At 42.2% G+C, this 12176-nt stretch overlaps 1 protein-coding gene and 1 long non-coding RNA gene across 5 annotated transcripts in view; one reads left to right on the plus strand and one right to left on the minus strand.

The window, feature by feature from the left end:
• Window positions 1-12176, plus strand: part of dock8 (dedicator of cytokinesis 8) — a 259562-nt gene that overhangs the window by 225667 nt on the left and 21719 nt on the right. For all 4 annotated transcript variants that reach the window (XM_059969949.1, XM_059969950.1, XM_059969951.1 and 1 more), the window contains 5 exons: window positions 92-235; window positions 1949-2080; window positions 2606-2740; window positions 7675-7764; window positions 9331-9567. In XM_059969949.1, coding sequence (XP_059825932.1) covers window positions 92-235; window positions 1949-2080; window positions 2606-2740; window positions 7675-7764; window positions 9331-9567 — 738 coding nt within the window. The remainder of the gene's footprint in view (window positions 1-91; window positions 236-1948; window positions 2081-2605; window positions 2741-7674; window positions 7765-9330; window positions 9568-12176) is intronic.
• LOC132394153 (uncharacterized) lies at window positions 27-7486 on the minus strand. The gene is made up of 3 exons (XR_009512194.1): window positions 7423-7486; window positions 263-341; window positions 27-162 (listed from the first exon to the last, which is right to left on the minus strand). It is a non-coding gene; the product is annotated as an uncharacterized LOC132394153 (long non-coding RNA).

The following is a 12176-nucleotide window of genomic DNA, read 5'->3' on the forward strand; positions in this document are numbered from 1 at the left end:
CTATTCACTCAACATCTTTTCTGCCACTTAAGTATCACTGTACATAATAAGCATCAGTATGCCTATTTCATTTGCCCATCCCGGTCTCCAGAATATATCACCCAATGTGCTGGAAGAATCTGCTGTCTCCGATGACATTCTGTCCCCCGATGAGGATGGGATCTGCAGTGGAAGATACTTCAGTGAAAATGGTCTTATGGGTTTACTTGAACAAGCTGCCGAGCTCTTCAATACAGTAAGCGAATTTCCTGTAATCACTTACCTTTCTATTCCTCAGGTTCTCCTCCACCATGTAGGTAATGTGACCTTATCAGCAGCATCTCCTCAGCACATGATTAGATCTAAAGGGAATCAGAAAGAATGGCACACAGCAGCTTCTGTCTTTGGCTTAAGCAGGTTGTACTTGGCAAAGGTTAGAGCTCTTCATCCCTAGACAAAATGCTGGACTCCCAACCCATCACCACTGTTCAAATATGACTTCAGTACAAGGAGGTACTTGTGATCCTCCACACTAGTGTGTCACGAATTCAGCTCATCGCCATAATATCATATAGATTTAGAAAGAGATGATCTTGCAACCAATGTCACAATCTACATATGAATCGAAAAATCCTCTAAATTTCATTTTTCCAATGTTTTCAAACAATGTGGCCACTGGCAGTTTAAAATTGTTGCTTTTGTGTTGGAGGTTCAAAGATTATTTTCAAAAGTGCATTGACAGGACTCCTACAACACAGGGAATCTGAACCTCCAAAGAATGCGTATGTTTGGATCGGGTGTGATGCTAAAATGTTAGAATCCTCACGGCTGACTCAAACTCATTTCAAACCTATCAGGTTTTAACAGAAGTTGACAATAACACTTGACTAGTGCATTCCCGGGTAACAGGTAGTTTATTCAAGTAATAAAACATAGCTACAAATGTGAAAGTTTCCTTCCATTTTAAATTTAACACAGTCTGTCGAGCAAGTGGGAAGTGATATTTCCAGAAGCAGTGTCTGTGGGACAGAGAATAATTAAGATCAAACCACTATTCTTTCTGGCATTTTTCAACATAAGGATGGTTAACTTCACAATTTAATTTCAACTATATTTTTTCTCAATTCATCTTTTATCAAAATCTGTGTTCCTTAGCTCAGTTGGATTGACAGAGTGAGACTTGTGGTTCCCTCACAGAAGACCTAACTTGTAGAAAGATGCAATTGAAATGAATTGTTCAAATGAATCATTGGTTCATGAGAGTAGAAAGAAATTACTAATTTATAAAACTTAAGGATAATAAATTAGTAATTAGTTAAAACAAATGCTTATAATGTCAGCAACACACACAAAATGCTGTAGGAACTCGGCAGGCCAGGCAGCATCTATGGAAAAGAGTAAACAGTCGACATTCAGACCAAGACTCTTCATCGAGACTGATGAAGGACCTCAACCAGAAATGTTGACTGTTTACTCTTTTCCATAGATGTTGCCTGGCCTGCTGAGTTCCTCCAGCATTTTGTATGTGTTGCTTGGGATTTCTAACATCCATAGATTTTCTTCTGTTAGTTCTTATTATCTGTGAAACGGGGACACCTCTCATTAGGGAGGGACACAGAGCCTGTGGTATGTCGAATTACTGGGTGAACGAGTAGTCTTTGGGGTACTACAAGTCTGTGGCTTTATTGATGCTTTGCTGCACGCTTGAGTGCTCGGTGGGGAGCACCAGTGCTTTTTGCTGGTGGGGAAGGGGGGGGATCATTGCTTTTGCATGGGAGGGGGAGTTGGGGGGGCTTTGGGGTTCTAACACGTAACTGTCATTCTTTCTTTGGGACACTGTTTTCGTGGATGTCTATGAAGAAAAAGAATTTCAGGATGTATATTGTATACATTTCTCGGACATTAAATGTACCAATTGAAACTTATTATGTAACATCATTATTCTGATAATATATACTGCTTTCTTTAGGCTCAAATGTATGAAACAGTGAACGAAGTTTACAAAGTTGTCATACCAATCCAAGAAGCCCATAGAGATGTGAACAAACTGGCTTATATACATGAGAAACTGAAGAAAGCATTTGATAGCATTACAACAAAGGTAAATGACCATACTGCTGGCATCATGAATTTTTACATTGTAATATTTTCTTCAATTTTTATTCAATGAGTTGAGTAGTATATATAGAAAATCAGAGATGCTAGTGGCACAGACTCCTCAAACTTCCCCCCTCATGCATGTACAGACACACACAATCACATTGCTGGCCATGAATGGAAAAACCGTTCCTTAATTTAAGTACTTCCATCTAACACAAAATCCTCTTAACATGAACACTATATATCAGAATGGGCACATTGTCTTTTTCATGAATTTGATTAATACAAATCTTCCCTCCTTTTTTACCAGGGTAACACTATCTAATATATTGTATAATCAAAATATTCTTAGTTAACTATTATGTTGCAAAGTAGCCTTTACATTCGTATGACCATCATTATAGTATACCCATTGTTATAAATAGGACTGTAAAGTTTGGTGTACTTAACATTTCATGTCTGTTGCTGCAATGATTTAACAGCTCATCTGTGGATATCTACATTGAACATATTTTTATTTTGCAAGGCTTCCAAACGAATGTTTGGTACATACTTCCGTGTTGCATTTTATGGAGCTAAGTTTGGGGATTTGGATGAACAGGAATTTATTTACAAGGAACCTGCCATCACAAAGTTGCCAGAAATTTCCCATCGACTAGAGGTAAATAAACCTGTCAGTGCTTTAATCAGCTGCCAGCTGCTTTAACTAGCATTAAAGTTGGCATCTGGAAAACACCATGCACCTCAGGGGTGTTTTCATTTGTAACGAAACATCCAGCAATTATAGCAACAGTGAGCATATACAGTGGGCTGACACTCCTGCACATTGCTGAGGGAGTACCAGTCAAAGGTGCTGTGTTTTGGATGAAACATTGAACTGGGATTCTCAGCATGCTTCAGCAAAGGTCAGGGGAGTCCTCCACAGTATCAAGGTGTTTCTTTATCTTCACGTTAAGGGTTTTCTATCATAGTCATGTCACTGTTTGCGGAATATTAAGAAACTGAGAAACAGCAGCGGGAGTAGGAGCAGTCATACGACCCTTGAGCCAGCTCTGCCATTCATCGAGACCTTGGCCTGATCTTGATCTCAACGCCAGTGTGTATATTCATCATAACATTTGACTCTTTATAATCCAAAAACCTCTTAGCCTTTTAAGGCTTTGAAGACATCGGTTTCCACATCATTCTAGGAGAGAGATTTCTAGAGAATCACAGCCTTGAGAGGAGAAATTTCTCCTGAATTCCATCTAAAAAAGTTTTGCTACTTAAATTATGCCTCCTGATTCTAGATTCCACCCCCACCTTAGCAGCTACCCTGTTAGAATATGTACACAACGCTGGAAGAACTCAGCAGGTCAGGCAGCATCCGTGAGAAAAGAGTAGCCAACGTTTTGGGCCGAGACCCTTCATCAGGAATGGGGGGGAAAACCAATCAGAGGAAAGATAAAGGGGGAGGGGGAGGAGATAAGCATGAAAGAACTGTAGAGACAAAGAAGCAAAGTTGAAAAGGGAGAGAGGCAGAGACGGACCTGGGATAGGGGAAGGGGGAAGGAGAGGGAATTACCGGAAATTGGAGAATTCAATGTTCATACCACCAGGCTGGAGGCTACCCAGATGGTAGATGAGGTGTCGTTCCTCCAACCTGAGTTTGGCCTCATCAAGGCAGAAGAGGAGGCCATGTATGGACATATCTAGATGGGAATGAGAGGCTGAGTTGAAGTGGGTGGCAACCGGGAGGTCCTGTCTATTGTGATGGACGGAGTGTAGGTGCTCGACGAAGCGGTCCCCCAATCTACGTCAGGTCTCACCGATGTAGAGGAAGCTGCACCGGGAGCACCAGATGCAATAGACAACTCCAGCAGACTCACAGGTGAAGTGTTGCCTCACCTGGAAGGACTGTCTGGGGCCCGGAATGGTGGTAAGGGGGGAGGTGTGGGGACAGGTGTAGCATTTGCGCTTACAGGGATGTGCCGGGTGGGAGTTCTGTGGGGAGGGACGTGTGGACCAGGTAGTCGTGGAGGGAATGATCCCTGCGAAAATCTGAGAGGGGTAGGGATGGAAAGATGTGCTGGGTGGTGGGGTCCTGTTGAAGGTGGCGGAAGTTGCAGAGAATAACATGTTGGATCCGGAGGCTGGTGGGGTGGTAGGTGAAGACAAGGGGAACCCTGTCCCTGTTGTGGTGACGGGAGGATGGGTTAAGGGCTGAAGTGCGGGAGGTGGAGGAGATGCAGGTGAGGGCATCTTTGATAACGCCAGAAGGGAAACTACGATCCTGAAAGGAAGAGGACATTTGAGAAGTTCTGGAACAGAAAGCCTCATCCTGGGAGCAGATGCTCCCAGGAGAGGAACTGGGAATAGGGAATGGCATTTTTGCATTGGGCAGGGTGGAAAGAGGTATACTCAAGATTGTTATGGGAGTCAGTGGGTTTGTAGAAGATGTCAGTGGATAGTCTGTCTCTGGAGATGGAGACCGAGAGATCAAGAAAGGGGAGAGAGGTGTCCGAGATGGACCAAGTGAATTTAAGGGCTGGATGAAAGTTAGAAGCAAAGTTGATGAAATTGACGAGCTCAGCATGGGTGCAGGAAGCAGCACCAATGTAGTCGTCGATGTAGCGGAGGAAAAGTTGGGGAGTGGTGCCAGTATAGATTTGGAGCATAGACTGTTCCACACAACCCACAAAGAGGCAGGCATAGCTGGGGCCCATGCGAGTGCTCATGGCTACACCCTTGATCTGGAGAAAGTGAGAAGAACCAAAGGAGAAGTTATTGGGAGTTAGAACAAGCTCTGCCAACCGGAGAAGTGTGGTGGTGCTGGGGAACTGGTGGCGTCTGTTATCCAAAAAGTAGCGGAGGGCTTTGAGGCCTTCTTGATGGGGGATGGAGGTGTATAAGGATTGAACATCCATGGTAAAAATGAAATGGTAAAAATAAAAATAGAAATGAAAAATAACAGGCTACCCTGTTAAGTACCACCAGAGTCTAATACATTTTAACAAACAACATCTCTCATTCTTCTCAACTCCCATGCGAATGACCTCAGCCTTTCCTCACATGGATATCTTCAGTGCAAGTGTGTCTCTGCTTTAACACAGACAAAAACTGTGTTACTACTCCAGCTGTGGTTGTATCAATGTCAACAGATTGTTGCTCCTACATTTTCTTGGCACTTTGACCAATTTCTCTTTATGTGTATGTTTATCCAGGTGCATTCTACTTGTTTCTCTTACCCTGTGTTAAATACTCAGTTGCTTATCAGTAGACATATATGTGGTTGTAGTGTCCTGGTATCATTATCCTGTAAGCTCAGACTGAGTGCTAGTTCTGTGGATTTGGATTCCACACTAGTTCAAGGTCATCTTGGTTCATTTCCCTCCCGAGGCCCAGCTCCTTTGAGGAGTAGCTTAGCCACAAATTCATGGAATAACAGAGTCATACAGCACAGAAACAGGCAGCCAACCATGTCCACACCTACTATCAAGTACTCATTTTTACTAATCCCATTTACCAGCTTTCTATGCCTTATATTGCTTTATGGACAACAAGATGGTTTGTCAGGTCAGAATTTTGAAAGTTTTGTTTATTGACTTGGTGGTCAAAGTAAGACTTCCTACCATTCCTTTTTACAATAGTGAAGCAATTACATATATGCTACTGTATTGGAACCAGAATGAATAACCTCACACTCCCCCATGTTATACACTATCTGCCAAACGTTTGCCCATTCTCTTATCCCTTTGTAAACCAGGTTGATTCCAGAGATGAGGGGATTAGACTATGAGGAGAGATTGGGATGTCTGGGACTGTACTCACTGGAATTCAGAAGGATGAGAGGAGATCTTATAGAAACAAGTAAAATTATGAAAGGGATAGATAAGATAGAGGCAGGAAAGTTGTTTCCACTGGTAGGTGACACTAGAACTAGGGGACACAGCCTCAAGATTTGGAGGAGTAGATTTAGGACGAAGATGAGGAGGAACTGCTTTGCCCAAAGAATGGTGAATCTGAGGAATTCTCTACCCAATGAAGCAGTGGCTACCTTAGTAAATATACTTAAGACAAGGCTGGATAGATTGTTGCATAGTAGGGGAATTGAGGGTTATGGGGAAAAGGCAGGTAGGTGGAGATGAGTCCATGGTCAGATCAGCCATGACCTTATTGAATGATGGAGCAGGCTCGATGGGCCAGATGGCCAACTCCTGCTCCTATTTCTTGTGTTCTTATGTTAAGTGTTCTTAGAATTGAAGCTATGCATACCTGTTGTGTTTAAATTATACATGAAGTCACTTCTCCACATTTTTCAATACATTTGCACCTGCTGTGGTTGTACTCCCACATATCTGGAAATTGGACCAGGTTTATTCACCTTATGATGCTTATCATCTTTTTGCAAATATTCACAAAAAATGTTATATCATCACTGTATGCTAAGCTCAGATCTGGTTTACTGGCAGAAATAGGGCCAATAATACATGACATATGACCTACACTTGTGATTTAGTCAAGTGAAGAGCAAACCAGGGAACAACTTATCAAATTGAGTTGACCTGTTTTTTCCCTCTTGTGAAATCAAGCTTTCCCTCTTTAAAAGCTTTTACTTCTCTACACCAAGCACTCATTGTTGTTGGCTTTCACAGCATTTAAAGAATATTATTTCAGTGTGCATACATTATTGCAGTCTCTGAAGGCTTAAGGGACTATACCTAGCATTGGTGTAGGTCTACCTACGATGCAGTATTTGACAGTGCCAGCAGTTGTGGTGGGAGGGACAGGGAGGAGGGATAGCCACAGATATTCAAGATATAGTATCCTCTCACTCAGCAACCCTCACCCCAGTTTTCGCTCACTTCTAGTGTACCTGGAAGACTGCACGGAAACATTTGATGTTTGTCAGCATAGGAGAATCTACCTTTGAGGGACATTTGTGATTGTTTAAAAATTGATCTGCCTTATCACTCTGACCCCTGTCATTTTCTTTTCTGGGAAGTAACTAGATGCTATTCTTCTCCAATTTTACCCCATCCACTGATACAAAGGATAAAATTTTGTTGGCTGAGTAAGTTTGGTGACATTTTTTCTAGAGGAATGCCAATGCTGCATGGGCGATAGACCATAATATTTTGCATGGAAAGTGTTTTGTTGGTGCATCTTACGGTGTTGGACTGATCTTATTGCATGACTTTGAACTGTGTTCTCCTACTTTCTATCTTCCTTTGCATTCTGTCCATCCTCATTGTACTGTTTTGAAAGTGAAATCATAAAATATTAAAAATGAAAGTAAATACTTATGGGCCAACCTGTCTCTGTCATAATTACTGTCACATCATGTTTCTTCTGAGAATTTACCTTTCACCATGTTTCCTCCCTTGGCTTCCCAAAGTGTTGTCCTGGTGAAGTGTCCCAGTCAAAGTGCAGTTTCTACTGATGACTTTGAAAAGTAATTGCTGTACATATTAACCTAAGGTTTTGATATACTTCAAAAATTTAATCAATGATTAAAATCTGTTTAGCAAATAACCAAACTGTGTCTATTTTGAAAAGTATATCTATTTAACAAGCTCAGTTGAAACTAGGGAACCTATGTTATTGTTCAAACAGGCATTTTACAGCCAATGTTTTGGTGAGGGTAAGATGGAAGTAATCAAAGACTCCAGTCCTGTCGAAAAGGCAAAGTTGGATCCTAAGAAGGTCAGTTGAAAATGACGTTGAGGATCAAATCCTCATGTATGTTTTTATTTCTATTTTGAACTCTTCAAAAATGTTAATTTGCACTATATTCCTTTCTGAATGCTGCATCCTGCATGAAAGTAACATTTATAGGCATGGTAATATAGTGGTTAAATTTCTGAACTTGTGTCTGGAAACCAAAATAATAGTTGGAGATTTCAAATTCAAGAGATTAAACAAATTTGGAATGAAATACTAAAATCAGTAATGGGAAATTTGAAATTATTAGACATAAAACACACTGATCCATTATATCTACTGTGCCTGCTGTTTAACTTTAGATCCACTAGTCAGATTGTTTCAGAACTGGTCTCTATATGGTCAAATAAACCATTATTTTGGGGAAAATACAGATGGGCCAGCTAGCGCTTTGATTGAATGACCAATGAAAAACGTTAGTACAGTTGGCCCTCCTTATCCGCGAGGGATTGGTTCCTGGACTCCTTGCAGATACCAAAAAACGTGGATGCTCAATTCCTTTATTCAACCTGTCTCAGTGCGATGGACATTAGGACCCAGCAGCGGTGCTCTGAATCCGCAGTGTTTCTGTTCACAAAAGTAATCACGATCATATTTGAAAATAAAGTGGAAATAATAAAGCGATCAGAAAGAGGTGAAACGCCATTGGTCATTGGAGAAGCGTTAGGGTATAGTCGGTCAACGATCGGAACAATTTTAAAGGATAAAGTGAGAAAGGCCCTGCCCCAATGAAAGCTACAACTATATCTAAGCAAAGCAATGGTTTATGATTGGGTTTTGGTTTTTTGATCCTCCACATCAACCTGGCACGGATGGACAGTGCGCTAGGGAGCGATCTGTCACTGGATTGAACTCGGCACTGAAACATACGTTCTTAAGTGTTTCATATGCACAGAAAGGTAAAATATATACTGTATACTAAGACAAACGTTTGACTAACTGATGCTAAATAACACTGGATGTACCTGTTCCGACTTACTTAGTAAGAGAGCTTCTGAATTTTTTCGATCCTGATCCACAATAACCTACGCACATACTCCTGTATACTTTAAATCATCTCTAGATTACTTATAATACCTAATACAATGTAAATGCTATGTAAAATACTTGTTATACTGCATTGTTTAGGGAATAATGACAAGAAAAAAAAGTCTGTACATGCTCGAACAATAAGTGCTGGAAGAGCACTTCTGGGTTTTCTCGATTCGCGGTTGGTTGAATTTGCGCATGCGGAACTCGCGGTTAAGGAGGGCTGACTGTATAATGTATTGCAAATGAGAAACAAGCTTAGCAGAAGCTTAATAAATAGTCTCCAAAGAACAGGTTACATTTTTCTCCATGAAAATGTTATGGGTAAAGTCCATTTGGATGTTCTTGGACATATCCTTGCAATTGTTGAAAGTATCTTTGGCACTTGCCAAGATTCCATGCCCAATGTCACAGGTTTTAGGGCCTCAGCAAGGAGAGGGAGAAGGAAAGGACCTTCACTAAAGGAAATTTAACAACAAATTTTAAAATTCCCTTATATTTTTACATTTGTGTTTCCAGGCCTATATACAAATAACCTTTGTTGAACCATTCTTTGATGATTATGAAATGAAAGACAGAATTACCTATTTTGAAAAGAACTTCAACCTTCGGCGCTTCATGTACACCACTCCATTTACGAAGGAGGGACGCCCACGAGGAGACCTCAGTGAGCAGTACAAGAGAAAGACCATCCTGACAACTCAACATGCATTCCCTTACATCAAAACCAGAATTAATGTCATTCAGAAAGAAGAGGTAAAATAAGATAATGGATGTAAGAATGAAATGAAAAGAAAGATGCTTAGCTTGCAAACCCATGGTGAGCTTGCCAATTTCATCAAATTTGCCTCCAACTTCCAAACTGCCCACAAATTTATTTGGTTTATCTTTGACACCTCTCTCCCCTTTCTTGAACTCCCTGTCTCCATCTCTGGAGATAGATTGTTTACTGATATCTCTTATATATACCCACTCACTATCAGAACCTCTTCCCACCCTGTCACTTCTAAAAATGCTATTCCCTTTTCTCAGTTTCTATGTCTCTGTCACAACTGTTCTCAGGATGAGGCTTTCCATTCCAGAACATCTGGGATGTCCTCCTTCTTTAAAGAACATAGGACCGATGAGAGATAAAGGTGGGAAGGTGTGCCTGGAGGTTGTGGAAGTGAGCGAGGTCCTCAATGAATACTTCTCTTTGGTATTCACCAATGAGAGGGAACTTGATAACGGTGGGGACAATATGAGTGAGGTTGATGTTATGGAGCATGTTGATATTAAGGCAGAAGAGATGTTAGAATTGTTAAAATACATTAGGGTGGATAAGTCCCGGGGGCCTGACGGGATAATCCCCAGGCTGCTCCATGAGGCGAGGGAAGAGATTGCTGAGCCTCTGGCTAGGATCTTCATGTGGTCCACGGGAATGGTACTGGAGGATTGGAGGGAGGCGAATATTGTCCCCTTATTCAATAAAGGTAGTAGGGATAGTCCGGGTAATTATAGACCAGTGAATCTTACGTCTGTGGTGGGAAAGCTGTTGGAAAAGATTCTTAGAGATAGAATCTATGGGCATTTAGAGAATCATGGTCTGATCAGGAACAGTCAGCATGGCTTTGTGAAGGGCAGATCATGTCTAACAAGCCTGATAGAGTTCTTTGAGGAGGTGACCAGGCATATTGATGAGGGTAGTGCAGTGGATATGATCTACATGGATTTTAGTAAAACAATTGACAAGGTACCACACGGTAGGCTTATTCAGAAAGTCAGAAGGCATGGGATCCAGGGACGTTTGGCCAGGTGGATTCAGAATTGGCTTGCCTGTAGAAAACGGAGGGTCATGGTGGAGGGAGTACATTCGGATTGGAGGGTTGTGACTAGTGGCGCCCCACAAGGATCGGTTCTGGGACCTCTACTTTTCATGATTTTTATTAGTGTGGAGGAGCAGAGGGATCTGGGGGTACATGTCCACAGATCCCTGAAAGTCACCTCACAGGTAAATAGGGTAGTTAAGAAAGCTTATGGAGTGTTACCTTTCATAAGTCGAGGGATAGAGTTTAAGAGTCGTGGGGTAATGATGCAGCTATATAAAACTCTGGTTAGGCCACACTTGGAGTACTGTGTCCAGTTCTGGTCACCTCACTATAGGAAGGATGTGGAAGCATTGGAAAGGATACAGAGGAGATTTACCAGGATGCTGTCTGGTTTAGAGAGAATGCATTATGATCAGAGATTAAGGGAGCTAGGGCTTTGCTCTCTGGAGAGAAGGAGGATGATAAAGGTATACAAGATATTAAGAGGAATAGACAGAGTGGACAGCCAGCGCCTCTTCCCCAAGGCACCACTGCTCAGTACAAGAGGACATGGCTTTAAGGTAAGGGGGGGGGGGGATATTAGAGGAAGGTTTTTTACTCAGAGAGTGGTTGGTGCGTGGAATCACTGCCTGAGTCAGTGGTGAAGGCAGATACACTAGTGAAGTTTAAGAGACTGCTAAGCAGGTATATGGAGGAATTTAAGGTGGAGTGTTATATGGGAGACGGGGTTTAAGGGTCGGCACAACATTGTGGGCCGAATGGCCTGTACTGTGCTGTATTGTTCTATGTTCTAACATGTTTTCCTTTCCTCTGTCATCTATGCTACCCACACCTGTACTTCCTCCATTTCCCAAACATCCACTCTTACCCCATCTTCTCATCACCAGAACAAGGATAAAATTCCTTTTGTTCTTACCTACCACCCCACAAGCCTCCACATCCAGCATTCATTATCTGCAGTTTCCACCATCTTCAACTGTATCTTACCACTAAATGCATCTTTCCCTCCCTCCCATTTTCCACTTTCCACAGTGATCTCCCTCCAGACACTTAACTCTGTAAGTGGGACAAGTGCTACACCAGCCCTACACCTCTCCCCTCACCACCATTCAGGGCCCCAAATAATCCTTCCAGGTGAGGCGACACTTCACCTGTGAGTCTGTTTGGGTAGCCTCCGACCTGACAGCATGAACATTGATTTTTCTAACCTGATAATTCCCCCTCCCCTCCCATCCCTTTACCCCTTTTTTTCTCACTTGTTCATCACCTCCCTCTGGTGTCATTCCTCCTTCCATTTCTCCCATGGTCCATTCCTATCAGATTCCTTCTCCTTCAGCCCTTTTACCTTTTCGGCCTATCAACTCCCTGCTTCCACCTCATCCTCCCTCCCCCACCCACCCATATACCCTCTCACCTGGCTTCACCTATCACCTGCCAGCTTCTAATCCTCTGGCTTCTTCCCCATTCCTTTCCAGACCTGATGAAGGATCTCAGACCCAAGTTCCTCTGCGTTGATGCTGCCTGGCCTGCTGAGTTCCAGCCTCTGCAAAATCTCTT

The sequence above is a fragment of the Hypanus sabinus genome, chromosome 5, assembly GCF_030144855.1.
Source record: "Hypanus sabinus isolate sHypSab1 chromosome 5, sHypSab1.hap1, whole genome shotgun sequence".
NCBI classification, from domain to species: Eukaryota; Metazoa; Chordata; class Chondrichthyes; order Myliobatiformes; family Dasyatidae; genus Hypanus; species Hypanus sabinus.